Source organism: Ambystoma mexicanum, chromosome 13 (genome assembly GCF_040938575.1).
Source record: "Ambystoma mexicanum isolate Mex_15411 chromosome 13, UKY_AmexF1_1, whole genome shotgun sequence".
Classification (NCBI taxonomy): domain Eukaryota; kingdom Metazoa; phylum Chordata; class Amphibia; order Caudata; family Ambystomatidae; genus Ambystoma; species Ambystoma mexicanum.
In genome coordinates this window covers 793,692,103-793,717,814 of record NC_090938.1, presented here as the reverse complement: position 1 = coordinate 793,717,814, position 25,712 = coordinate 793,692,103, and the positions used below count along the sequence as shown (strand labels likewise).

General features: G+C 48.4%; 1 protein-coding gene across 3 annotated transcripts in view; it reads left to right on the top strand.

The window, feature by feature from the left end:
* Positions 1-25,712, top strand: part of MDC1 (mediator of DNA damage checkpoint 1) — a 323,363-nt gene that overhangs the window by 66,268 nt on the left and 231,383 nt on the right. For 2 of the 3 annotated variants that reach the window (XM_069635189.1, XM_069635187.1), the window contains exons 4-6: positions 5,407-5,445; positions 18,644-18,728; positions 20,024-21,120. In XM_069635189.1, the coding sequence (XP_069491290.1) occupies positions 5,407-5,445; positions 18,644-18,728; positions 20,024-21,120 (1,221 nt within the window). The remainder of the gene's footprint in view (positions 1-5,406; positions 5,446-18,643; positions 18,729-20,023; positions 21,121-25,712) is intronic. The other variant, XM_069635188.1, reaches the window with a different exon arrangement.

Sequence of the window (25,712 nt, the reverse complement as noted above, 5' to 3'; positions counted from 1 at the left end):
TATGAGAAAAAATAATTCGGAATTTTTTTTTCGCCAAAATGGTATTTCGAAAATATTTTTTTGAAAATATGACTGTATACCCACTATTTCTAGTTTACCTCCCATTTTGTATTATTTTTGTAAAAGACTATTCCCAAGGCCTAACCTGTAACATTTGCTGTAACTATACTGAACTCTAGTGATTATATATTTGTGTGGACATTTTTCAGTATGAAAAATGTAGTCTTATCAACTTGTCGACCTATTGAATAGTGATAGTCTCATTTTTTCATTTCCTTTTTTGACGGCATTCCCAACAATAGTGCTGTCGCAAAGATGGTGCCATGTGTGGGGGTTGGTGTGCTCAGTGAGCTGCTAATTTAATGGCTATTGGTGGGTCTAAGGGGTTGGAAATACTTTGTAAACCCAATGGGAAGTTACTTGGCACTCCACTTAAGGGAGCGAGATACGAGGCTCCTGAAGTGTGTTTTGGGATCCCCTGCATTTGTGTACAGCTGCTGGTGCTGAATTAATGAATAAACCGTACAACGCTCAAAACAGTATGATGAACTAGCACTAGTCAACACCACTGTGATGCTGGAAATGCATCTGAGGGACGGGGCCTCTGAATCCTTGTCCTTTTTCTGTTTTACCGTGTGTTCTGTTATGTTTTCTGCCCCGGAGTCCGTGTGGGACTCCTGGCAGTACAGCTCTCTTTTGGTTTGGTGAACAGACCCATGGGATACCCTTATGGCACCCATGGGTAGGGGTACAACCCTGTGCCCCTAGTGTATGTTTTTGGGCACCTGTGGGTGGCCCACAGAGCAGGGTATGGGCTGTTGGCAGCTCCATGCTGAATTTGACAGGTGCGCTGGGTATCCTCCATTTTGGGATACCCAGGCCCTGCCATTGGGATCAGTTGATTCCTGATAGAAACAAGATGGCCCCTGTGGCCTCTTGCTTTCTATTGCCTGTTGTCTTGTTTTTCCCAAAGTTCTGGGAAGCCCTGACTCTGTCCCTTCCCCCTGACTGGCTGTTGGGTGGAAGTTCCATGTATGGTATGGTGGTGAAGGCCCAGCTAGACTGGCTGGAGCCTTCCCAGTGTCTGTATGTTGTGGGTACCTCCTGTGGGTGGGACCCGGGTGAATGGAGTGTGTGACCAATATACACTCCTTGTTGTGGTTGTCTGGTTTCTGGCATGTGAGACAAAGACTGAGACAGCCCTGCCCGAAACTGGCCTGAATGCAGTGTGTAGTGTTGAATGGCTGGGTACTTGCCCCAATCCACATTCCTTGTTGTGAGTGTCTGGAAGGGAGGAGTGTGGCCTGAATGCACCGTGTGCCTGATTGGCTGACTGACTGCATGAATGCCCTGCAGTATGATTGGCTGCTGAGTGTGTGCCAGCAGCGTGGATGAGAGAGAGGATAGTATATCTGGGGACCTCTCACCACTGGAAAAGTGTTCAGAAGGGACCTTTGGTTGAGAAGCGACCATTGTGCTCCTACAGCAGCCAGGGAGCTGAGTCTCCACTCTACGAGTAACTGGAACTGCTGATCCTCGACGTCCAGCTGGAAGAAGAAGACTTGCTGTGCCCGATCCGAAGGCTGTCTAAATTCGTCGAGGGCTGACCCGAGAGAGGACCTGGTAAGGCGCCCTCTTCCCATGCTCCGAGGGACCATCGAGCACCGCTCCATCTTCGCCGAAGCCCCCTGGAAGACAGGTCCTCGAAAGGCTGTCGACCCGAGACGGGACCGCCGAGGAGATCGAAGTGAAGCACCCGGACATCGACGTCGTCGAAGTCCATTGCCGTCGACCAGGGTTCACAGGTTTGTGTAAACCGCTGGAGGCCCGTCGAAGTTGTGTTGCCCAGCCGTGGGAACCACTTGACGCTGTGCCGCCGACGACCGGAGCCGTCCGCTCCATTGCCTAAGAACATTCAATTGAAGGACTCTCTCGACCGCATCGTCGACCGCTTATCCTGCCGGAGAAAGTCGAGGTCGACCAACGCGCCGAGGAGAAACCTGCCGGTGGGTTTCCCGCCACCCAACGACCTCAAAGACTCAGACGACTCGACGCCCTTGCTGGGCTCCCGTCTCTACAATCTTTGCGGTCCAGAACTATTGTCATCGAGGTGCCCCGCACACCTCCGCCTTGCAGGACGCCGACGCCCCGACGCCGACGAGCACCGCTCGGACGAAGCTGCCGCCTCTTCGACATCGTTCCACCTCGTTTGTCGACGGACGTTCGACGCCCCGTGCCTCCCGCCTGAAAAGGAAGGCGTTCAAGAAGGGCCGTCGATTCCCCGTCGCCGACCAACGAGTCCCTCGACGTTAGTCGACTCCACCAGGTACATTGGGGGGGTAAAAACATTATAGAGGAAAATAAGACTTGCAGAGCAATACGTGGACTGGGCTGGTGCTATATCTTTCTTTACAGGTTGCCCAGGTGGGGGGATCTCCACACAGAATTGTGCCTAGTGGTAGGGGTCAGTATTCTGCCTATTGCTCCAACGTCTTATCTCCTCTCTTCTCTCTATTGCTGGTTTCCCTCTATTGGTCTGTGTGACATTGTACAGTATTGTTCATGCACTTCAATGAGATCTAGGGTGGTACCACTTTAGGATTGTAAATATTTGTCATTGTAGATTTTGCCGGAGTACAAAGTGAGTTATCATGATGAATGTACATAACCTTAACTACTGATTATATAAAGACTGTGTTCTAACCAATACAGAGTGTGGATAGTCCTTTGTGGGGGCTTGGGGATACACTGTACTTAAGAACCAGCCTGCATCACCTCCTGAGAAGCTAGGCCTTGATTGCTCGACCATTGCTACCGAATAGAGAATCTTGGCTGGGGTCTCCTGTGCCTCTCCTCCACCATATAGGGAGTGGGAGTACAGACACCCCCCACCGGTCGTTGAGATCCGTTCTCTCACAACCACCAACATCATCTCCAGTCAAACATGGAGAATTCTCACCATTTATTCACAGATGATTTTGACCTACTCCACAAACTGCTCACGTAAACACCGCAGCATGAACAGTAAAGGTAGAAGTTTAAACAAGCGCTATTTCCTTTGGTGGTTGTTCCATCAGAACTCTTGCTAGTCTCTGCTAGGGAAAAGTAGTTAATTGTAGGAAGGACTTCCGCCCCATTACTCTCCTACCATACCTTGTCAAGATCATGGAACACTTTGTCACTACTAAGCTGCAACAACACAACACCACACCAAACAACCTACTGGACCCATTCCAATCTGGCTTTCGGCATGGATGCAGCGTTGAGGGCCGCTGCTCTTCACATCTTCGATGACCTCCACAGCATGACAGACAAAGGACAACACACAGCACCACTCGTACTCCTCAACCTCTCTGCTGCCTACACCACCGACCACACCATTTTACTAGGCATCCGAGCCCACCGGATGAAACTCTCAGGCACCATACTCGACTGGTTCACCTCCTTTCTCACTGACAGGACACACTGTTCCCATGCCCCCCTTATCGATCAGACCCCATGCCTTTCATGTATGGGATCCCACAAGGCTCCTCCTTATCTCCACTACTCTTCTACCTACATGCGCAATCCCTTAGACAGAACCTTAGGAAACACAACATCCATTTCCACCAATACGCAGATGAGACTTACTTCCAAATGTCATCCCCTTCACAATGCCACACCCTCAAAACCGGTCTATCCATCATCATCAACTGGATTGCCGCCCACTTCCTCAAACTGAACCCTTCCAAAACACAGTACCTCCTCTTCTGCCTGCCAGGGCACAAACCCGACCTCACCCCCTGGATCCAAAACCTTGCCAGGAACAACCCACACATATCCCTTCTTACACCGGTCAAATCCCTTGGCTTCACCATCAACCCGCATCTTTCCTTCACACGTCACAAAGCCGCTGTCTCCAAAACATGCAATTTACAACTGCACCTCCTATGCAAAATCGGGCATACCCTTCATTGTGACGACTTCCACCCTACAGTCCAAGCACTGGTTCTCTCCAAGCTGGACTATGGAAATGCTCTCCTCACTGCACTCCCAATAGCATCCTTTTCCCCCTGCAAGCCATGCAAAACGCAGCAGTCGGACTACACCTACCCAAACATTCACACCTCACCCACGCTCTTGCCCAGCTCCACTGGCTACCCTTATCCCAGAGAATTGTCTTCAACGAACTATGTCCATCTTACCTTCATGACAAACTCAAACTCATCACCCACATAAACACCAGACAAGCCAACCAACACCTATACATTCCACTCTACAAACACAAATGCACACAAAAAGAAGCATTTACCCACCGGGCACCCAGTGCATGCAACACCCTACCTCTCCACATATGCACTGCATCCTCCATCACTTTCAGAAAGAGCCTCATAACATACCTGTTTCCCTACACATAACCCTGCCCTCCTCCACTATCACTTGCCTATCCTAATCGTATCCTTTCCTGGGAACATGTTGTCAACTCCCACCTTTTCAAACTTTGAACCATGTAAGGCGCTCGAAGACCCCCTGGGTAGGACCAGCGCTAAACAATGAGGTCAGGATAATGAACTAAGATGGCAAGGCCCCATTTGGGGTCTCGCTGAGTTAAACCATGTCCCTCAAAGGCTTTTGGCTCCTTTTCCAAACCTCCGACTTGAGGAGAGGTCCAACCCCTATTTTGGAACTTGCAGCAGCAATGAATGATCTGGCAGATATTATAGGCTCTAGTCCTAATCTTGTGGTAAGAACCAAGAGGGTTGGAATAGTGTTGTTTTAAATGCCTCGATTGAAAAGTTGGGGGCAGGTTATGCCAAGTGAAATGAGGGAAGGACTGAAGAATGACCGAGCTCCCTGTTGTAAACTCTGCAGGAACATCCACCTAGACATTTAGCAGAGTTTTAAAGTATAGAAAATTTTACATGTTCATGTAAATATTGGAGGAGATTTACTCTTGCTGTCATGACCACAGCATACACCATATCAGCCCAGTGGCAGTGGGAAGGACTTTGCCAAATCTTCAAGGGCCTCAAGTCAGAGGATGGTTGAATCCCTGCCTTTATGATATGATGATAGGTTATGTATAACGCGCTTAATACCCAGCGGTTTCTAAGCGCGGACCTGGGGATCGAACCTGTGCAGCTCTGCGTCGTCTTGCTTCCAAGACAAGCACGTTGCCGCTGAGCTATCCTCCCAAGACAAGATAAGACTTTAGATGAGTTCGTCTGCAGGGTGTGGCTCAGAGCGATGCAGTTTTATTAGTATTAAGGGGGGTGGCCAAGATGAGAAGATGCAATGCTGTTTTACTCTTGTCTATTAGATGAAAAGAACACAAGTGCATTTAAGACGCCACGCTACAGCCTACAGGCGATCTTTCGTTACTGTTTCAGTAAAAATGTACTAATCTGATTTTACTCTCTATTTTAGGATTGGGTGTCTCAATGGGGGAAGTGTTAGGCAAACACGGTGAGTTCTTTAAAAACATAAGGTGGATAACCACAGTCGTTCTGGCTTATTTTAATGTTGTTTATTTTATGTTGAGCAGAGCAGCACAAGCCACTAGGATGGAAACATGCAGCCAAGTTTTTACAGATTAAGCAAGTGTTGTAACGAGATTGGTTCCTACTTGTTGCTGTGATATGCCCCAAAGACCCAAAGAAAATACTCGAATAGGTATTTGTTTGTTTTTATTTTTAAAATAATGTATTCCTTTTTGTTTTCTTAATTTCAGTAGCATCTCGATATGTCCAAGTACCAATGTAGGAACCAATCTCTTAGCAACAGATATGGTGAGTTGTTAAACCGTAGGTCAGAAGAAGCCTCATGCAAAACCTGGAAGACTGTGGAATTTGTGACAAAATAGAGTGCTTGAATGAAAAAACTAGACCGTCAACGAGGTACAAGATGAGTAGGGTTTTGAAAGCAATAGCTTTAGTGAGGGCACCATCAACGCATTCATTTTAATCTCTCTAGAATTTCCAGAAATTGATGTTATGTGGCAGGGAGGGGAGCGACCAGTGGGTGCGATGCTGATACGGTTGGCTATTTGGGTACTTTTGATAAAGGTACTGATACGGCTGAGTCTGCTTTATGGGAGGGCAGTTGCTGTCACTGAATCAGGTGGGGGCTTATTAGTAGCGTAAATGTCGCCACTGCAGAGCTTTTGTCATCTTGAAGTATTCTGGCTGGTGATGCATTCTGCTTGGACATGGAGGGGTTGAACACGGCTCTTAACAGTAAATCTAGATCTGGAAGTTTATAGTATTAAGGATAAAGCAGATGAGACATTGGATGTTGAATACTCATAAATGCTCTGAGGCAATACAATAAAAAAATCAAATGGGTGATCAAGGCACTGATATGGTTATGGGGTGAGAGTGGGGATTCCATGGTGGCACATGAGTTATATCTGAAGAGGGACAGCAAAGTCAGAGAAAGTAAGGGTTTGGATGTAACTGATGTGAAGCCGTGTTGTAAAACCGGAGCCTACCCAAGCTCCCAGAGTGTGCAAAAATAAGGTCTTGCTCAGCAGATCCACTGGATCCACAGGAAAGTAAATCTCATATTTCCGTGATACTTTGTGCAGAGTAAATATGCTAGTTATATTAATCATTTTAGTACCCCCATTAAGGGTAATTACATCTCAAAACCTAGTTACACTCCTGTAGAAAGTTTCTAATAATTTGAGGGTTACTTAATGAACATATTACTTAACAGGTCTGTTTATATTCCTTAACTAGCGGTACCACCCGGCGTTGCACGGTTCTGCAGCTGAAATGCACATGGAAGTCTGCTATAGCCTTGTGTATGTTTTATTGTGTCATAACTTCCTATTTTTGAAAAATTGCAAAGTCGGTAATCTCCCGAAATCGCCTATACTGATAGCACAGGGCCAGACCCCGCTCCATCTTTGTGCAGGTCGAATGGGTGTGGTTGGTCGGATTTTACTATCGCCAGTACACCCCAGACTGGTATGTCGACTTTGTGTCCTAACGTCCGATTATTGGAAAAGTCACAAAATCTGCACTCTCCCGAAAATCGCCTATACTGATAGCACAGGGCAGGGCAAATGGGTGGGGTTGGTCAATTTTTACTATTGCCTGTTAACCCCAGACTGGTATGCCGACCTTGGGCCAAAATGTCAGGCCAATTGCACAGTGAAGCAGAGTGTAATTGCATGGCAAGGGAGCAGTGTCTCCAGGTAGCTGGTGAAGGCGGGAGAAGGGAGCCATGCTAAAGGTTGGTCCCTTCGCTGTGGCCAAGAAATGCTCGTTCCCCTGAATGGAAGTACCAGTTCGGACTGTCTGAGGGGCAGGCTTTGTGACCCTGAGCTCAAATCTAACAAATCATCTTAACGTGGAAGCTAAAGAAAAGAGTGCTGCGACTAGTGAGTTACAGAGAATGTGAGAAACCCTGTGCGTGATGAAAATGCTGAATTACATTGTATCGCGTGCAATCGACACGTTCTAGAACGGCTCTGATCAAAATGGAAGAACAAACTTAAACTAATGGAATGCTAGAAGCTGACTCAATAGAAGCAATATTTCACATGTTCAAAAGTCTCTGATTAACCGAGGACACTGAGAAAGTAACACAAAATGGGAATACTGTGAAAAAGAGAATGAAAGCTGTGGATGAGCAGCCGAGTGTGTGCAAAATGCTCAATGGACAAAACTAAGCTGAGCAAGTAGAAGTGAAGGCTGTGAAGGAAAGCCAACAAAGTCGAGTGTTAAAAGAGAGGTAAAGAAGTGTCCAGAAAGGCAAATCATTAATCTATGAACTTGAGTCTTTGTGAACCGCCAAGGTGGCAGAAAGCTGGGCCATGGGCAACTGGTGCAGACAAAGGAGAAAGGTAGAACAAGAACGGCTATATTAGCCTTGTGACAATCCTACTGTGCAAGGGGGTGGGGGATATGGGGGAGAAGTGCAGGAGTGGGGTGCCCAAAGGGAGGGGGTGGGCAAGTGATGGGGGGGGGGGGGGGCCAGGATGGCAAGTGCCAAATGGGGGGGGGAGAGCGAGAGAAAGGGGGAGGGGGGAAGGGAGGATGAGTGCGGTGGATAAGGGTGGTCCAGGTTTAGGGCTAATCTGGGCAAAGGGGCCCGAACGGGGCCCACCATAGCTATAGGGCAAGTTAGGCATTACACCCATCCTGATACTTTTTTTTTTTTTAACCATTTTTATTTATTTTTGTTTTGGAACATCAACAAAATAACTTGCACTTTATTAACAACCAACCATAACACACGTAATAACATACTACTTCGCTCCCCCATCTCCCTCCCCCCCTTAATATAGGCCTGCACTGCACTTCGTGTGCCTCTCTTCATTCACTCCCTGCTTCTTGCATAGTTGCAGTAGTTTCACATACTGGGATCTCTTCCGATTCCTGAGTCTTGTGTTCAGAGGTTGCCAATTCAAATTCAGCTATAAGCAGTTTCCACATCTCCACTCCTCCGACACACTGTGGTCACCGCATTGGCCCATTTCAACAAGTCCCTCCATCACACTAGTGATACAGGTCTGCTTTCCACCCCATCGCTATTCTTGGCTTCGCTAGTATATACGCCAAGTCTTTCAGTTTCCTCACACGCTTAGCTTGCTTGGGTCTCGGGAAGCACCCCAACGAGCAAGCCTTGGCGGTCTCCATATCTAAAGTGATTCCTGCTTTCGCTAATAATTGTGCCGCCTCACCCCAAAATCTGCCAATTTCCACACATGCCCAGAACATATGCAACAGATCTGCATCCACCTCCCCACATTTCGGGCACGCTTGAAATTTGGCTATCTTATTTGGGGTTATGTATGCCCTATGTTTCACATACAACTGGATCTGCTGCAGCCTCGCGTTCTGTGACTGTTAAGCTCACCTGGACCCCACAGGGGCGTCGAACGGAACTGGACTGCCACGGACTCCACCAGCGTGACTCGTAGTGCGATGATGGCTGTCAGCAGCATTCGTGTCCTATATACTGTAATGGGGCTATTTGCTGTTTGTACTGCAGGATAATGCACTTATGGAGAGAACTTCACAGCAGCAGTCAGTCCTAGATCTGCTGTTTGCAGACTGTATTTTTAGCCCGTATTGCAATGAAAACGGGCATCTGTGACTCGTGGTCACATCAATTACGCAATTATGTTCTACTGGGGCTTCAGCTTTCATAGACATCCTCTGATACTGTATCAGTATTTAGGCATTTTGTGGCTACTTGTGTCTTGGACGCAGGCTGCCGCCTCAGCAGCTATTTCACAAAGGTGCCGGCTGCGCCTGCTTCAATCAGTCACCGCTTTAACGCAAGGGAGGCTCCTATAATGTTCTCACCAGCTGTGTGGCTCCACTACGTTCCTTTTAGTATGTGGTCCCTTTACGCTCCGGGGACCTTATGTTCGACTCAGCGCCCTCTGTGTTCGGCATAGCCCTGCCGACCCTATCAACTGAAATCGATCCACTCCTCATGCGCTCGTTCCCATGGGCAGGTCGAGCTCCGCTGTGTGCTTTATTCTCGTACCAGAGCGAGTCCCGGGTCATGCGCCGGCGCTCACTGGCACAATGACAATGAGCGTACTACTGCAAACACCTCCTCCTTGCTCCGCACTGCAGGAGCACTGTCCGCACCGTCAAACAGTGTATCACGGCGGTGTGCACATCGCTCAGACCGGCTGGAGACGGATTGGTTCGGCATTATGATTATTGTGTGTTCTCTCCAACTGGCTCCTCTCGACCCTGCTTATTCCACTCAATAGTCACCATTTGTGCCCAGTTCGGCACTTCAGCGTATCCCTTTGTCTGGAAGTGACCACCATTTTGTTTCTATCTCTGTGGGACCGAGCCGCCTCTTATTGTTCCATAACTTCAATTCCACTCATCTGTTCAGTTCAATGAGATGCTCGTTGCATGCTCCCCATATTCCCAGCGCTGCAAGTCCGTTCATTTATTGCTTCTGTCATCCTGGTTCTTTGTGTGCATCAGGATCAGTTCAGGATCTGCAGGAGCTTACGGGAAACACAGCTTATTCCATGGCTGTTGAGCCACACCCCCACCCATCCTGATACTTAATAAAGATTCTATTGTTCATTTCACACTCTGTTGTCTGTGTCATCTCTTGATACCATGCCTGTCTCACACGAGTAACACATTTTAATTCAAAGGGTCCAGGGGTCATGATAGGCCACCTGAAGGGTTTTGGCCTTGGGGACAAGTGTACTTAGGCCCGGGAGGACTCGGTTTGGTCGTCCACCCCAAAGTAGCTCAGGAGGAGCGAACAACTACACAACAATTCCCTAGGTAAGTACCCAGGAGGTAGACACTACCTTCTCTGATGAAGAAGAGTGATGTCACGGGCGGGTCCCCCAGGGAAGACCACATCAGCTCTGGTTTGGGTATCTGGCCTTGGTGGCTGGATGAAGAACATTTGGTGGGCGCAGAAGGTCAGACTCGGTCACAGGGATGCCCAGCAGATGATCATCGCGGCACTTGTTTGTGGAGGTTTGACACAGGCTTTGTAGCAGCAATGGTTGTCACCCGGCAGAATTTCTTCCTTCTCTGTCCTCGACTCTTCTGAGGGGACTTAAATGGCCGGGATGGAGTCTCCGTAGGCCCAGATAGATGCCCACAAGTTTGCAGCCGGAACGGCATCCGACGAGACGATGCACCACAGCAGCACCGAGGTCCCAGGGTTTTGCAGGCCTACAAGGTTGCAGCACTTTGTGGGATGGCTCAAACTGTAGCTGGTCTCGAGACCGGTCAGGCCCACCATTCCAAGGGAGAATGTTGTCCGGTCTGGATCTTCCCTGTCGCACAGAAGGGCACAGTGGTGACTCAGAATTCTTTAGATTCCCTTTTCGTTTATAATAAGGTATGGCCTGAAAGTAAATATTTAAAAAACAAAAATTCTGGTCATGGGTGGCTCTGAACTGCAGAAATGCAAATAATGTCTTCATGGTTCTATTATAGAGCAGGTTGAGAACTTCTCTGACCTTGAAATCTAGATGAGCAGATTTTGTGCGTGGGATCTTTTCAAAGAGATCTTCTTTTAGCAGTTTAGTTGGCCCCAAGAAGATGTCATATCTCTGTAAGTGGAGAATGTGTTTTCTTTTTCTTGTATGTCATCGTTGCTCTTGACATGCAGGAACAATCGCGCAGAAGACGGATTTGTCGAACATTGCTGCATTAAGGATTGGAGCACATTGTTTTCAGTGCTATTGGGGTGATCTATCCAGAGATCTATGGCCGTGCTTCTCTTTCAATATCAAAGAAAGGTTTACTTGCATTTAGACTAGGGCTTGCGAGCATATTCCAAGGGATTTATTGAAGAATAGGCTTAGTGTTTTGGGCCTCAATAACACACCTTATTTGTTTTTTTCCTTCGGAGATCTGTACAACAGTAAACAACTAGACCAATTTGCAAAGATAATTCTCTTTATATCCCGAGTGAGGCATGTCTGTATTTGACTATATGGCATATAATTGGCATCTGTGGTAGGGTAAATGGCCTGTTTCTTTCCTTTTTTGCAAAGATGAGACTGCCTGCATCGGGAGGTTTGGGGGGGAGGGGCTAGAAAAAACACTAGCTCACTGAGGATGCTGAGATAAATCTGTGTACCATCATCTTATGAATAACACTCAACATTGAGCTTCTGGCCATGAGCAAAATGGGAGGTGCAGGAGCATATACTGCCAGTCGCTGACTGCTAAGGCCTTGCAGGAGCAGAAGGGGAAGCTTCAGGTAGGTAGGGGTTCTAAACCCACTATGTCCCGGAAATCGAAGTCCAATGGGATGTCCACTGATGACTCGAGGGGTGATTCTCCGCATCGGGAGGAGTCCCGGGGATCTCGGTCCCAGAGTGGTTCCCGCCATTCGTCGTCCTCGTCTCGGCATTCTAGGAAGCGCTGTCACGGGTCGCCTTCCCCGACCTCCTCGGAGGATGGAGCTGTGAGAAAAGTGGCTTGTCCAACAAAGTCCTCGACTCCGGAGGAATGGGCTGCCTTTAGAGAGCAGATGTTATCGATTTTTTTTTTTTTTTTTTTTTTTTTTTTTTTATTATTATTTTTTGTATTATTATTTTCTTTTTTTATTTATTTTTTTTATTGCAGGGCACGGTTCCGTCTGGACCTTCTGCTGAAGCTGGCAAGTAATGGTCTCGTACCTGGCTCCCACGCCTTCGGGCTCGAGTCCTCGACGCGACTCATCGCGGACCTTCGAGGTCCCGTTCGGACAAGGCTCAGGATAGTCGCAAGAGATGTGCTTCCAGGTCTCGGTCTTCGTCTCCAGCGAGACTGCAGAAACCTGGTATGGGCTCGAGGTCGGCATCTGCACCGTGTCCGTGGGATACCGACGTCGAAGCTATGCCTTCGTACCAGCCCTCAGCGCCGTTATCGATGCCGAAGCCGTCAGCGCTCTCGACGCTGAAGCTGTCAGCGCCCTCAAAGCCTTCGGGGCTTTTTGCCCGGAATTTACAGTTGGAGATCCCTGATACTGTGGATCCTCCAAGGAAGGCTACTTCTAAGTCTCTGAGGCCTGTGGTGGAATCCAGACCCTCATCTGTCCCGAGGCAGGGCTTTTACCTCCCCTACATGACATATATGAGGAGGAGGAGAGATCAGACTTTGATATGGAACCTGTTGAGCCTAATGTGGCTCCTGTCTTTTCTGGAGACAGTCAATTGGAAGAGTTGAGGCGATCTCTTCATGATGCCAGCGGTTTGGACACTTCTCTGGAAGTGGAATTTGGCAGTCCTGAGCCTCTGGAAGACTAGGCTCATGGCTAGGGTCACAGAGTATCTGGGCTGGTCCAGTCCTCCTGAAGCTTTTGTACAGGATAATCTAATGGACATTTTAGATCAAGGTCCGTCCTCTGACCCGGTATTACCTTTTCATCTAACATTACAGAAAAGGGTGGCGGCTGCTTGGCAGTCACCGGAATCTCTTCCGGCTGTTAACAAATCATTAACCAAAAAATACTGTCCTTCTGGTAGTAACCCCAGCTACCTTCATCTCACCCCACTCCCGAGAGTTTGGTGGTTCAGGCGGCTATGGCCACCTCGAGGCAAGCGGCATACCCTACCATCACTCCTGATAGGGACGACAAATGCTTCGATGGTTGGGCACGCAAGGTGTTTTCTGTGGGGAGTATGGCGCTAAAATCCGCCAACTCCACTTGTGCCTTGGCAAGATTTTCACACACTCTCTGGAACTGTGTTTCTCTTGCGGCTGAGCATATTCCAGAGGGGAAGAAAGGGATGGGTTCCTTACTCTCGTGCAAGATGACAAGGATGCCATGTGTGAATCCCTTCAGTCTGGTTTGGACACGGCCGACACAGTGTCAGCCGGTCCATGACTGCGAGCACCGTTATATGCAGATTTGCGTGGTTGCAGAAGTCGGGGTTTGCTCCGGATGTGCAAGCCTGTCTTTTGAACATGCCCTTTGATGGCGCGCATTTGTTTGGCAGCAAGGCTGACGAGAGCCTTGAGAGGTTGCAGACCTCAAAAGCTGTGGCAAAATCTTAAAGCGCAGCTGTGCGTCAACCTCCGCCTTTTCGTCCTAGGGGACAGCAATGGAGGGGAGGCTCTTTTCGTTACTGCTCCTCCTTTGGTAGAACAAGAGGAGCCGCCAGACAAAGGGGTCAGCGTAAAATTACCTGTGGTGGTCGGGGAAATAGAGGTGCTAAAGCCACTCGGGCAGTTGCCTATTTGTCTTCAGGCGCTGCCTCAGCCGCTCCACAACAGTCAGGAGGCCATGTCCCATGGTTCGCCGGTTGGGGGCAGGCTGTCTCAGCAGCTCGAAAAGTTGCGAGCCATTACTTCAGATGTGTGGGTTCTGGATACAATCGCCCACGGCTACTGCCTTCTCTTCATAAAGCGGCCTCCCGACAATCCACCGGGGAATCTCTCTTTGAAGCTTCCGTATCTGCTCCTTGTGCAGGATATCTTGACCCTGCTAGAGTAGGGCCCTCTAGAACTGGTGCCTGTAGAGGAGAGGAACAAGGGTTGGTATTCCCCTTATGTTTTGATCCCAAAAAAAGACTGTGGATTGAAACCCATCCTGGACTTGCGTTGGTTGAACAAATTTCTCAGGAAGGACAAGTTCAAGATGGTCACTCTTTCTCAAGTCCTCCAGGCCCTTCAACTTCAGGGTTGGTTGGTGTCTCTGGACCTACATGATGCTTACTTTCATGTGCTGATTCATCCCAAGCACAGAAAGTACCTGAGGTTTGCGGCTGGCGACTCACACTTTGTTTCAGGTCCTGCCTTTCTGATTGACCTCAGCCCCGAGGGTCTTCACCAAGCTAATGGTGGTGGTGGCAGTGTATCTCAGGCGAGGGGGGATTCACGTCTACCCCTACCTGGACGACAGGCTGATCCGTGTGCGTTCTCCCGAGCAAGCATTGGATCACCTCCGTCTCACCTGCCGGTCCCTCCACAGGCTGAGCTTCTCCCTCAATTTCAAGAAGTTGCATCTGACACCTTCCCAACCGCTCCAGTACATCAGGGCTGTGCTGGACACGTCCTTGGGTAGGTGCTTGCCTCCCAAGGTGAGGGCTCATCACATTGTGCAGATGGTGTACAAATTTCAACATTCCCAGAGTCTCCCGGCTTTCGAATTCCTAAGGTTGCTCGGCCTCATGGCATCCTGCATTTTTCTGGTGCCAGGGACCATGCTGAGGATGAGATCCCTATAATGGGTTCGCAAGATGCAGTGGTCGCAGTTCTCAGGCAAGATGTCGGATCCCGTTCAGATTCCACTCTCGGTCTCCCAGGATCTTTTGTGGTGGGCCAATGAGGGGAACCTGATGAAGGGGGAGCCGTTTTGGCAACCGTGGCCAGAGGTGACTCAAGTGACGGATGCTTCCCTCACAGGATGGGGAGCTCATGCCGCAGACTTGACCCCCGGTGGTCGTTGATCTCCGTCGGAGTTCAAACTCCACATAAACCTGTTAGAGCTGAGGGCCATCAGGCTGGCTCAGAAGGCTTTTCTGCCGTCTGTGCAGGGGAAGAGTGTCCTGATCATGAGGGACAACACAGTGGCCATGCATTACCTCAACAAAAAAGGAGGGGGTGGGAGGGTCACTCCCGTTTTGTGCAGAGAGGCAATGCAGCTCTGGTTCTGGGCAATCCAGCAGGAAATTTCACTCTCAGCAGTTTATCTGGCCAGAGAGGACAATGCGGCGGACGCACGCTCTGAGCAGGCAGAGCACAGTCTCTCAAGAGTGGGAGTTGGCTCAGGGAGTCATTCTGGAGATCTTCGCCCTTTGGGGAACCCCACAAGTGGATCTCTTCGCCACCAGTGACAACCGGAAGTGCGAGAGATTCTGCTCAAGGGAATTTCCTCCAAGAGGAGTTTTAGGAGACGCATACATAGTGGATTGGTCGTTCCCACTGCTGTACGCATTTCCTCCAGTCCCCGTCATTCCTCAAGTGTTAAGGAGGTTGCGGAGGTTCAGATCCCACATGATCCTCATTTCTCTGGATTGGGACAGTGGAGCGTGGTACCCGGACCTTCTAAAAATGTCATCTGCCCTCCATGCCGTCTTCCCTACCGAGAGGATCTGCTCTCGCACGCAAGAGGGGGGGGTGTCAGGTTCTCCATCCAGAGGTCAGGACTCTCAACCTTCATGCTTGGTATCTGAAAGGTTGAGGTATAAGGATTGAGACCTCCTGGATGGTGTGATGGAGGTGTTGCTTTCGGCCAGGAGGCCAGCAACAAAATCCCTGTACCGTTGCTGTTGGTGTAAGTGTTGCGACTGGTGCAGAGGACAAAATGTTGATCCTTGTCAGTGTTCCATTCCTGCGGTTTTGTCTTTCTTACTTTCTTTGGCCCACAGGTGCCTTCAAGTGGGTACCATTAAGGATTACCTGGCGGCACTGTCTATCTTTAAGCGCTTGTCTGAAGAATGTTCTTACTTTTGATTCCTTTGATCTCCCAATTTCTTAAAGGGCTCACTAATGTGTTCCCATCGTCCCCTTTCCAGGTGCCGGTTTGGGGTCTGAATTTGGTTTTGACATTCCTAATGGGTGCTCCGTTTGAACCTTTCCACTCTTGTCCTTTAGGATTATTGTCTTTCAAGACGGTGTTCTTGGTTGCGATTACTTCCGCTCGCAGAGTGAGTGAATTGCAGGCACTTTCATCTAAGCCACCCTTTACTGTGTTTCACAAGGATAGGGTTGTACTGAGGGTGCGTCCTTCCTTTCTACCTAAGGTAGTGTCTGATTTTCATTTAAGCCAAAAAGTGGTTCTTCCTTCTTTCTATCCTCCTCCTCCTCCTCATCCTGGTAAGGAAGAGGAGCCACTCCATAGGTTGGACCCTATGAGAGCTCTGAACTTTTATATTTCTAGGATGTCCAGGGTCAGAGTGGATGATCAACTCTTTGTGGGATATGCTGGACACCGATTGGGCCAGGCTGTTACCAAACAGACCTTGTCCAGGTGGATTATCCTCACCATTACTGAGTGTTACCGATTGGCGGGTAAGAACCCTCCAGAAGGGTTGCGGGCTCATTCCAGTAGGGGCGTGGCTACTTCCACAGCCCTACAACGGGGAGTTCTATTAGGAATATTTGTGATGCAGCCACATGGGCTTCTATCCACACCTTTGTTAAACACTATTCCCTGGATACGATCCATGGTCAAGATATGGCCTTTGGTAAGGCAGTTCTTTATTCCGCCGTCTGATTGGGTACTCTAAATTCTTTTCCCTCCTTCATTTTCTGGTACTGCTTTGGGAGTCTGTCAAAGATGTGTAATACGTTGGAGGACACAATCCATTCGAAGAACAAGTTACTTACTAACTGGTAACGTTCTTTCGATTGGATGTTCCTCCAACGTATTCCACATTACCCTTCCAGCCTGCCCCTCTGGAGAATTTGCTATGCGATTGCAGCTTACGTTTCCGCAAGGCTATGTGCAGTCAAGCAGGTATTGAATATGTGCATGTCACACGTTATGGAGGAAAAAACATAAACTGAGGCTACGGGTGCCGTGCGTCGTATTTATAACATCCAGTGACGTCGCCCTTGACTGAGGCCTTCGAGGGACATCGACCCGACGCAGGACACCCTCTGCCGAAAAAGGTTCCGAAGTACACAGCTGTGGACATTACATGTCAAAAAATGGAATATGTTGGAGGAACATCAAAGAACGTTACCAGTTGGTAAGTAACTTGTTCATCCGGGGGAGTGATGGCTGCCAACTACTGTCTTTAAACATCCAATTGCACCCAGTAGTCACTGGATATTGATTCTTGTGATGTGCCCTTTGAGGATACGGAGGTGCATACCTATGGTTATGGCTTTGACCGACCGCATGCCGAGCTAGACCTGATCACTTAAGGAGACTGCCTCACTGATTGGCTTTCTCGGTTGAATGCACAAAGCCTGTGCAATGGTGGTAGACTTGGAGTAATCCTGTGAAGTTTTTTGAATAACGGTTCTTGGCTGTGTTTGGACAGCCTCATGTATGTATGAATTGATTGGGGCCTGCTTCTAAGCTCCAATTCATATTAAATGGAGTATTTGCACCATTATTATAAAGCCATTCTGTAACCAGGTCTACAGGAAAGCTAGTTCTAAGACGATGCAACCTGCAATGACGAAGCTTTGTAGCGGCCCCTCTAGAACCGTTAGGAACCTTGGCCAGCATCCCTTAGAGTGAGACTACTAGTGTAGTGCTCCACTACTCCACGGCAATGACCGCCGAGAACCATTTCAGCCTGGGCTCTTTTAAGAAAGGGAACACCAAATGAAAGGGGATGGGCAATCAGAAGACCTACTCCTGTTGCCGAACTTTGCCAGCGAATGGCAGCAACCTAGGCATGACTGGGCTGTGGTGTTGCCTACATGAATAATTAAACTGACCAGATCAGCAGAGGTCCAGTGCAGGAACCCAGCAGCTGTACATTGACCTTGACAAGGACTGCTGCAGTTCTGGACATTGGGTTGTGTCTCTCTGCTCCCCAGCGCTGAGATCCAGTCCTGCAGGACCAATATCAGTACCTTACCTGGAAGGAACATACCACTGGTATCCAAGGACAGTGCCTTTTGCAATACAAGGTGACAAATGTGACAGCTGAGACGGGAGGTTGCTCAGAAGCAGAGCCTGACCCTGCCTTTGTTGTGCTGCACCAGTTGCTTATTGTTGTAGACCCTGAACTTGTGTATGTGCTTTGACTGATATTTCTTCTGAGAATGTTTGCTGCATATATTTCATTATAGCAATTGTGCAAGTGAAGAGTGTTTCTGTATCAATTACCTCAGACTGGACATTGATGTTAATTTCCTCTAATAACACAGTGTTAACAGGTATCCAGTGCGCGCTGTGCATGCTTGCAGCAGCTGGACCTTGAGCGCTCAGCCATGTCTACCTAAAGGTGAGCCCAAGAGTGAGATCTGTGGGTACCTGCATAGTACCCTGCCCCGCAGTCTGGTGTACCAGCAATAATACTGGTTAGCCATACATACGATGGGCTCAGTACGCTGGGGAGTATGTCATCATGCAGACTTACTCTTCAGGTGATTGAAGGGTCTGCAGTGGTTACGTGCAATTTATCTATCCCAAGAAGAGATTCTCCATCGCATCCCAATTTGTTACTGCCATCTGTATGTCGTCACCTGATCGTTTTCCATCTTTCTCTCCCTCCTCTCCTTCTCCCCACATTGTCAACCCATTTCAGCATCCACAGAGACACGGGAACGTGGGGACCTCTGCACATCCGCGGCACTCGAATCCCCCAGCTCTGCCACTGTGATTCCAGAAAGGTAAGCAGTAGCCCCGTTTGCTTTATTTCTTTTGGTGGAGGGTGAGGCGGGGCAGAGCCCTCCGTCACCCATCTTTTTTTGATGTCATTGGGAGGAAGCCACCATGTATGCATTTATGCGGTTTATAAAGCATGGAACCATCTGGGAAGCAATGGAGCGCCGTACATAGGGACACCCCCAAGGGACTACATGCAGGGGAAACGGAAGACGAGAATCTCCGATTGGCACGATGTTCGTTATGAAACATTTGAGGCACACCGATGGCTTATCCGTTAGTCACGTTGCTAGGATCCACATTTCAGAAAGCTGTTTTTCTTCTACTCGTTGCCTAGAGGAGCCTGGTTAGGTTGACCCATGAAGCTACCTTTGGCTCAGAGGTAGTTTTGATGTATGTAAAGTTGAATTAGTAAATATGTCCAATACATTTGATAGTATATTGGGTCATATTTAATGGACAATTAAATTATAGTGTGCCTCTCATATGGAAGTCCGATTTGTGTGACATGCTGCGTATTAGGGAGTTCCTTTCATTATTTCGAACCCTGCATTAATCGGGACATAGGTTTTTTACATTTATTTTATTTTTTCTACATTTGTATAGCGCTTATACACAGTATATATACAGTGTTTCCAGACGCCACAAGACAAGATTGAGGGGTGGGGGTGGTGGAGCGGGACAAGGGAATGAAAACGAAAAACAAAAGACTGTTATATTGGCCATGTGACAATCCTACCGCGCAAGTGCTCGAGAAGGTGGTAAGTGCAGGGGTTAAGGGGCAGAGCGAGAGGAGCAGGAGTGGGGGGGGCCAGGGAAGGGGGCAGGGAAGTACTGGGGTGGGGGGCAAGAAGGCAAGTGCAAGGGGACCCTCGTATGATTTTTGCTTTCATGCCTCGGGAGGTCCCTCTGGATACCTAGAGTCAATTCCTCAGTATCTTCTGCCTATGATCCTGCCCATTCATGTCATGTTTTATTCAGGTGTACATGAAATGCACCTCTTAGATTAACTGGAAATATGTGTGTTGGGTATACCTTTTTGTCCATTTGTCTGTGGTTAATTAATATTTTTCTCTATTTTTCACCATTGCTTCTTTTTTCTTTTTCAAATGTCATTATTGACCCTCTGACATGTTGTCCCTTGTTCTCCTCCACTCTGTCTCTTGATTAATCTCTATTTTTGTACAATTACTCCTTACCTCTTTGTTCAGTAATTTGTTCCTCCACTACAGGTCTCGAAATCTGCTTGCAGCTTTCTGATGCTCTCTCTGCATATCTTCTTCTTCCCTGTATTTCACAGTGATGACGAATACGCAGATGCATCTGCTATCAGCGCCCCGTCCATGCACCTGCAGTACGACAGTGACACAGAGGCAGACGAGAGCTTGCTTAAGACCAGCAGCACAGAGAAGGTACGTCGAGATGCCACTGCACCGCCCAAAGCAGCCAGGCCAAGTCGATCCAGCACAGAGCCTGGTTCCAAGGAAACGCAATCCATGAAGAATGCAAGTGTGGACACAAACAAAGCGGCAGAGTCCCACGCTAGTGTGGTCACAGAGCAGAGGCTTGCACAGTATCACCTAGACAGCGATACTGACGTAGAGGAGGAGGAAGAGGCAAAAATCCTTGAAAGTAATGGCGACGTTGGAGAGCTCTCCAGCACAGAGCGGAGACCAGCTCAGTTCCCTGTGGGCGGTGGCAAGGATGTGGAGGAGCAGCCAAGCACAGCTTTCGGCCAAGATGACCCTGCAACCAGGAACAGGAAGCAAGGTAATGCAACTGCTTTGCCTCCAGTTCAGGGCGCTGCTCAGTTTCACCTTGACAGCGATACAGATGTTGAAGAGGATGCAGATGTGCCAGCTATTGTGCCTGACCTTGATCTGGGCAGCGACACAGACGTGGAAGAGAACGTGGATGCCCCGAATACGATTGGTGCTGCAGCTGAGGACACTGATGTCAAAGAGGAGCCTGTGTCTCCCAGAAAGGAGTTGGCCAGCAGCATCAAGCATGGTGTTGTTCAGGATAGTGACACTGATGTGGAAGAGGATATCACAGCCTGTAGAACAGCGGTAACCAGCAAGCAGGGCGCGGCCCAGGATAGTGATACCGATGCGGAAGACGAGCCCACCGCTATAGGCGCGTTCACAGCCCAACAAAACAGCAAGGGGAATGATAATGCAAAAGACAGCGACACTGACGCAGAAGAGGTGGTCCGCCCTTCCAGAAGTGCTCCAAAGAAGAAGAAAAGTACTAAAGGAGGCCCTCCCAGTAGCAGGAAGGGGAAGGTCACACCAGAGTCCCGACCTGTCCAGTATGAGGATGATGAAGAAGAGGAGACCGATGTAGATGAGGCCACAGAGGGGACTACAAAGGATGACAGTGACCCGGAAGCTGATGGTAATTACAAACCTGATCATCTTTCTTCCCTGATCTCTGTATTTAGCCCTGTGGTCTGTTGGTTGCCAATGTCCTCGCGCCTTCTCCCATAACCCTCTTTCTAATGGGTCCTCTTCCCAGCAGACATGCTGTGTAGAGCTCTGTAATGGAAGCGGTTCTACTCGGTCCTTCAAGTCGGCTTCAGTGTTTGCCAAAAGATTGAAAAGAAAGGTGTGTGCTGTAAAAGACTATGTGCGTGCTCCTGTGTAAAGGAGGAGGAGGTGGACTGGCTTGTCTGGTGTGGCTTGGGGTCAGAAAGGGTCCAGTAGAGATGCTGCTCAGCCTGGCCAGCTTAGACTGGACTTCTCACCCACAGGCACATTCACTCACCTGAGTAAAAGAAGTTCATTTTCTGTTCTGAGACATTAAGCCAACTGAAAAACGTGGTCAAATCTGGAAATCTGGAATGAATATGTATTAGTTTAAGGATTCAATGAGCATCAAGAATGGCTCTGTTCTCCCCGACGCGGGTGATTGGGGGTGGGCGGGGTCATGCCTTCATAAAGTGCTACTGACATTATTAACCATGAAGCCAGAACCGTGCTTGCGACTACTTTGAGGCCCACGATTCAGTGGACATGGGGACTAAGGGGCAGCATCTCAAAAGCTACCACAAATGGAAAACATGCAGAGAATGCTCTTATTTTATTTCCAACAGCCCCCCTCCATTCATTAGTGTTGGAATCAAAGTATTATTGGCCCCAAGCACCTCTGTGGGTCTGGGTCTGTCATTTTGAAATGTGTTTAAAAAAACAAAATAAAGCATCTCTATCCCTGTTTGGAGAATGGAAATGTAAGTGGACCAGATGGGATTCACACCGCTGGTCCATTGCATGACAGGGCGAGGGATGACTGTCGTGCTTTGCCCATTCCCCTCCACTTGTTCCAAACAGGCGCAGAGGGATGTCTTTATTTTCTGTGCATTCTAAACTGCACAGAACCTCTTATACCCCTTGACCAGAACAGCCCCTCAATACCACACTGCTTGCCCTAATGTACCGTAGCAGTGAGTAAGGGAATTTGAATTTTCATATTCAAATACCATTTCACAATAGGATACTTTTTTTGGCGTAAGTAATATGATGTGCTAGTTAATCTCATCACTTGCTCCAAAACATGTTTCAGGAATCGGCCCCAAAGTTCTCTTCACAGCTCTGAGAGGTGCAGGAAATTCCAGAAAAGAGTCCAATACGGCTTTGTACAGACCCAGTGCATCAATCCTAGAGAAAAGGCAAAGTCCCAGCTCGAGACTAAGGAGTCTAGGGTTGCAGCCAGAAGGACACGTGTGACTAGATGTTTTTTTGCAGTCCCAGTTTGCTGTTAACCTCTATTTTGTAATACATGTTCAGTCGTGAATATTGCCTTTTCCACTGGCATGTCACCATGCCATTGTAGTTGTGTGCATGAGGCTCTCCGATCATCCAGCACCTTCAATGCTACTGTTTTGCCATTTCACTTGGTAAGTCTGTTTCTTATGTAGCTATGTTTCCTCCCCCCACTTGTATAACTCACTAAAGCAGATGGCAGGCCGTATCCCTTTGCTGGAGAAAGCTATTTGGCCTTTGAAGATAAGCAGAGAGGACTCGTTGGGAGAAGTGAGTGGGCCCTTGAATGAGTTAAATCTGGAGTGTACACCCTCTGCAATAAACCACACCTTTAGATCTTGCATGTGTGCATATTGTGACTCCCCCATGATATTTAATGGGATCCTGGCCACTCTCTCGGCACTCCCAAGGCATGAGGAAAGCATGCCAAGTCCCTTCCCTTTAGTAAAGCTATTTGCTAATGTGTGCACACACCAATGACTAGGCTTTCATTCACATGGATAAGTAAGCCACTGTGTGGGCTACATCCATGTCTGCCTCGTATGGATCAATATCCAACCATGGACATCAATCCCAGGGGATGCATGTCTAAAAACCAAGTGGTTGAAAGTCCTTTCATTGACCACAACTGCTCGACCCTGCAATTGCTCACCCCCTATTATTCCCTATTAGCGGTTGCATATTGCTCAACACCAGGTGGTTGACACATGCAACTGCTCGCCCCCTCATCCCCCCCCCAATAACTGCATCGCTATACATCTCCTTATACCCTTTTATTTCTTTCTCTCTCCCAATGACCTATTATTTGGTGGGGTCCCCTCCCTTCCTACCACCATCACTCCACCCAGACTCTTTTACCCACTACCCCTCTCCGGGCTGTACTGCATGATCCCTACATCCCTGTCCTGTTTCACCTTTGTATTTAGTCACCTCCCATACCCCCTGTAACACGCAGCCCACCACAGCCCCTTCCCATGTTAGTAGAATAACCCCACAATGCATTCCCCCTTCCCGTGCCACCTTCTCAGCATACCGCCACCATGCATTCCCCTTAGCGCCCTCGTCACATTGTAGATCAGGTCACTAACAGTTTGAACAGGTCGACCTGTTTAATGCTCTACCAATTCAAGCTGGCAGCCACTTAAGGGTGAACATTTGCAGCAATAAGTAGATGGGGTCGAGCACTTCCATCCCAGACTCCTACCCTGCGGTACAATCCAACCGTACCATGGACTTTATTCCTGGCAAAGAGTGCACACAGCATTTGGACACAATCACTGGGAAAGAGCACACGGTGCACACAGCACTAGACGCAATCACTGGGCATGTGCACATGCTGAATCCCACCGGTACGTTCAGATGCTAATTACTCTGTTTATCCCAAGTCAGTCAAGGACCCAAATAGGCCTCACAAACCAATCCCTCCTAAATAGTGACTACCCTATGTAGGAACAGACGCATCAGAGGTTGCACAGGGGCTGATGCGAAGTCAGTGCACCGTGCAAAACCGAGGGGTAAAGCCTACCCAAGGGTCGGAACCAGCAACAGTAACATTACACACAGTAGTTGGATGAAAGACCACAAGCAGAATGAGAGCAACTGGTGGAAAAACCCAGTTAGTCAGGGCAATGGTCAGCCAATTAGTGGGTCTGTGAAAACAAGAGAGAGACTATTAGATTGGGCCCTTTGCAATGGGATAACCCCTTCGCCTTTCCCTGGGTCAGGGGAACCTCTAAACCTCCTCTCCTACCAAGCAGGGTGATGTGTGTAGGGGACAGCGTCTATAATGGCAGAACACACGGAAGGGGCAGGGAAGAAAAAGCAAAAGATATTCCTAAATCCTCAATGTCCCCACACATGCACAGTGTGAAAATGGACTTTCTGAACTAGCAGTGTAGGAGGGTTGTGTGAGGCCAACCTCGACAGTGACATGGTTACTGACACTTCGTCTAGACAATCGCAGTGTTGGTAATGTGTGCTTAGCAAGCAATATAGCAGATTCCAGGAGCTATGAGAATGGTGTATAACCACACATAGAGACAGTCGAATATTGGAGTTCACACAGAGGTATAAACACAGACTCATTCTTAGGCCTTACAACACTAAGCAAAAAGAAGCAAATATTACACAACACACTTGTGTGCACACATTTGGCAACCTCAGTGTGAGCTTATGTACACTTTTTACTATTTATTTATACAGGGAGGAAAAATGCTCTTTTGATCACAAAATAACATCCAATAGATAAGCAATCAGATTTGGTGGGAAGTAGTGAGTTCAGTTGGGTGAGGTTGAGTGACACTCTGACCAGGTTTATGGTGGGTTTGGAATGTGTGGGTGTGGGGGTTGGGGGCAGGGGGCAAATGGAACAGTCACCGGGGACAATACATGGGTTGACATGCATAGATTAAGTACAGCCAACATTAGATGTTTTTGAGTGCAGGTAGGCCAGCTGTGTTAGGGATGTGATCATGATGGTTGAAGTGCTAGAGTGGAGGCAGTAGAACGTGAGGGACAGGGTAGCTGCGAGAGGAAAATGTTAGCTAGAAGGCAGATGCAAGGTAGGTTAAGAAGCTAACCCAGAGACGAGGAGGTAGGCTTTAATTTGAACAAATCATTGGGGACTGTTTCTTGGATGACCTGGGGAAGAGAATTCCATGCAAGTGGAGCAAAAAGAGAGAAGCAGTGGAAGCTGGAGGAAGCACAGGTAGGGCGAGCTGCCACAAGGTAGTCAAGGAGGCGGAGCAGAGATTATGAGAAGGCTTGTAGAGTTGGATAGATACATTGGTGCCTTTCCATGGATAGGTTTGTGAACCAGGAGCAGAAATGTAAATCTGGCCCTGTTTTTATCATCGGCTGTCCAGCCTGGTTACGGTACAACGAGGTAGGTGTGAAGTGAGGGGGTTCAACAAGAATCCTCGTAGCAAAGTTAATGATCTTGTCGAGAGGACAGAAAACATAGTTTGGGAGACCACAAAGGATGCTGGCACAGTAGTCCAGTTTAAAGAGTACAACAGTGATTAAGGGTTCCTTGAAGGTGTTGGAAGGAAGGAGGTGTCGGATATTTAGGAGGTTGTGGCATGTGCCACTATCAGTTTTGGAGATGAAAAGTAGAGAAGATGTGGGAATGGTCATAGACGATACAGGTAGGGGAGAGTGTCAGGTGGGACCTGGATAGGCAGGGGAAGAGATGAGAGTATTTTGCAGGGAAGAAGAGCACCTCTGTTT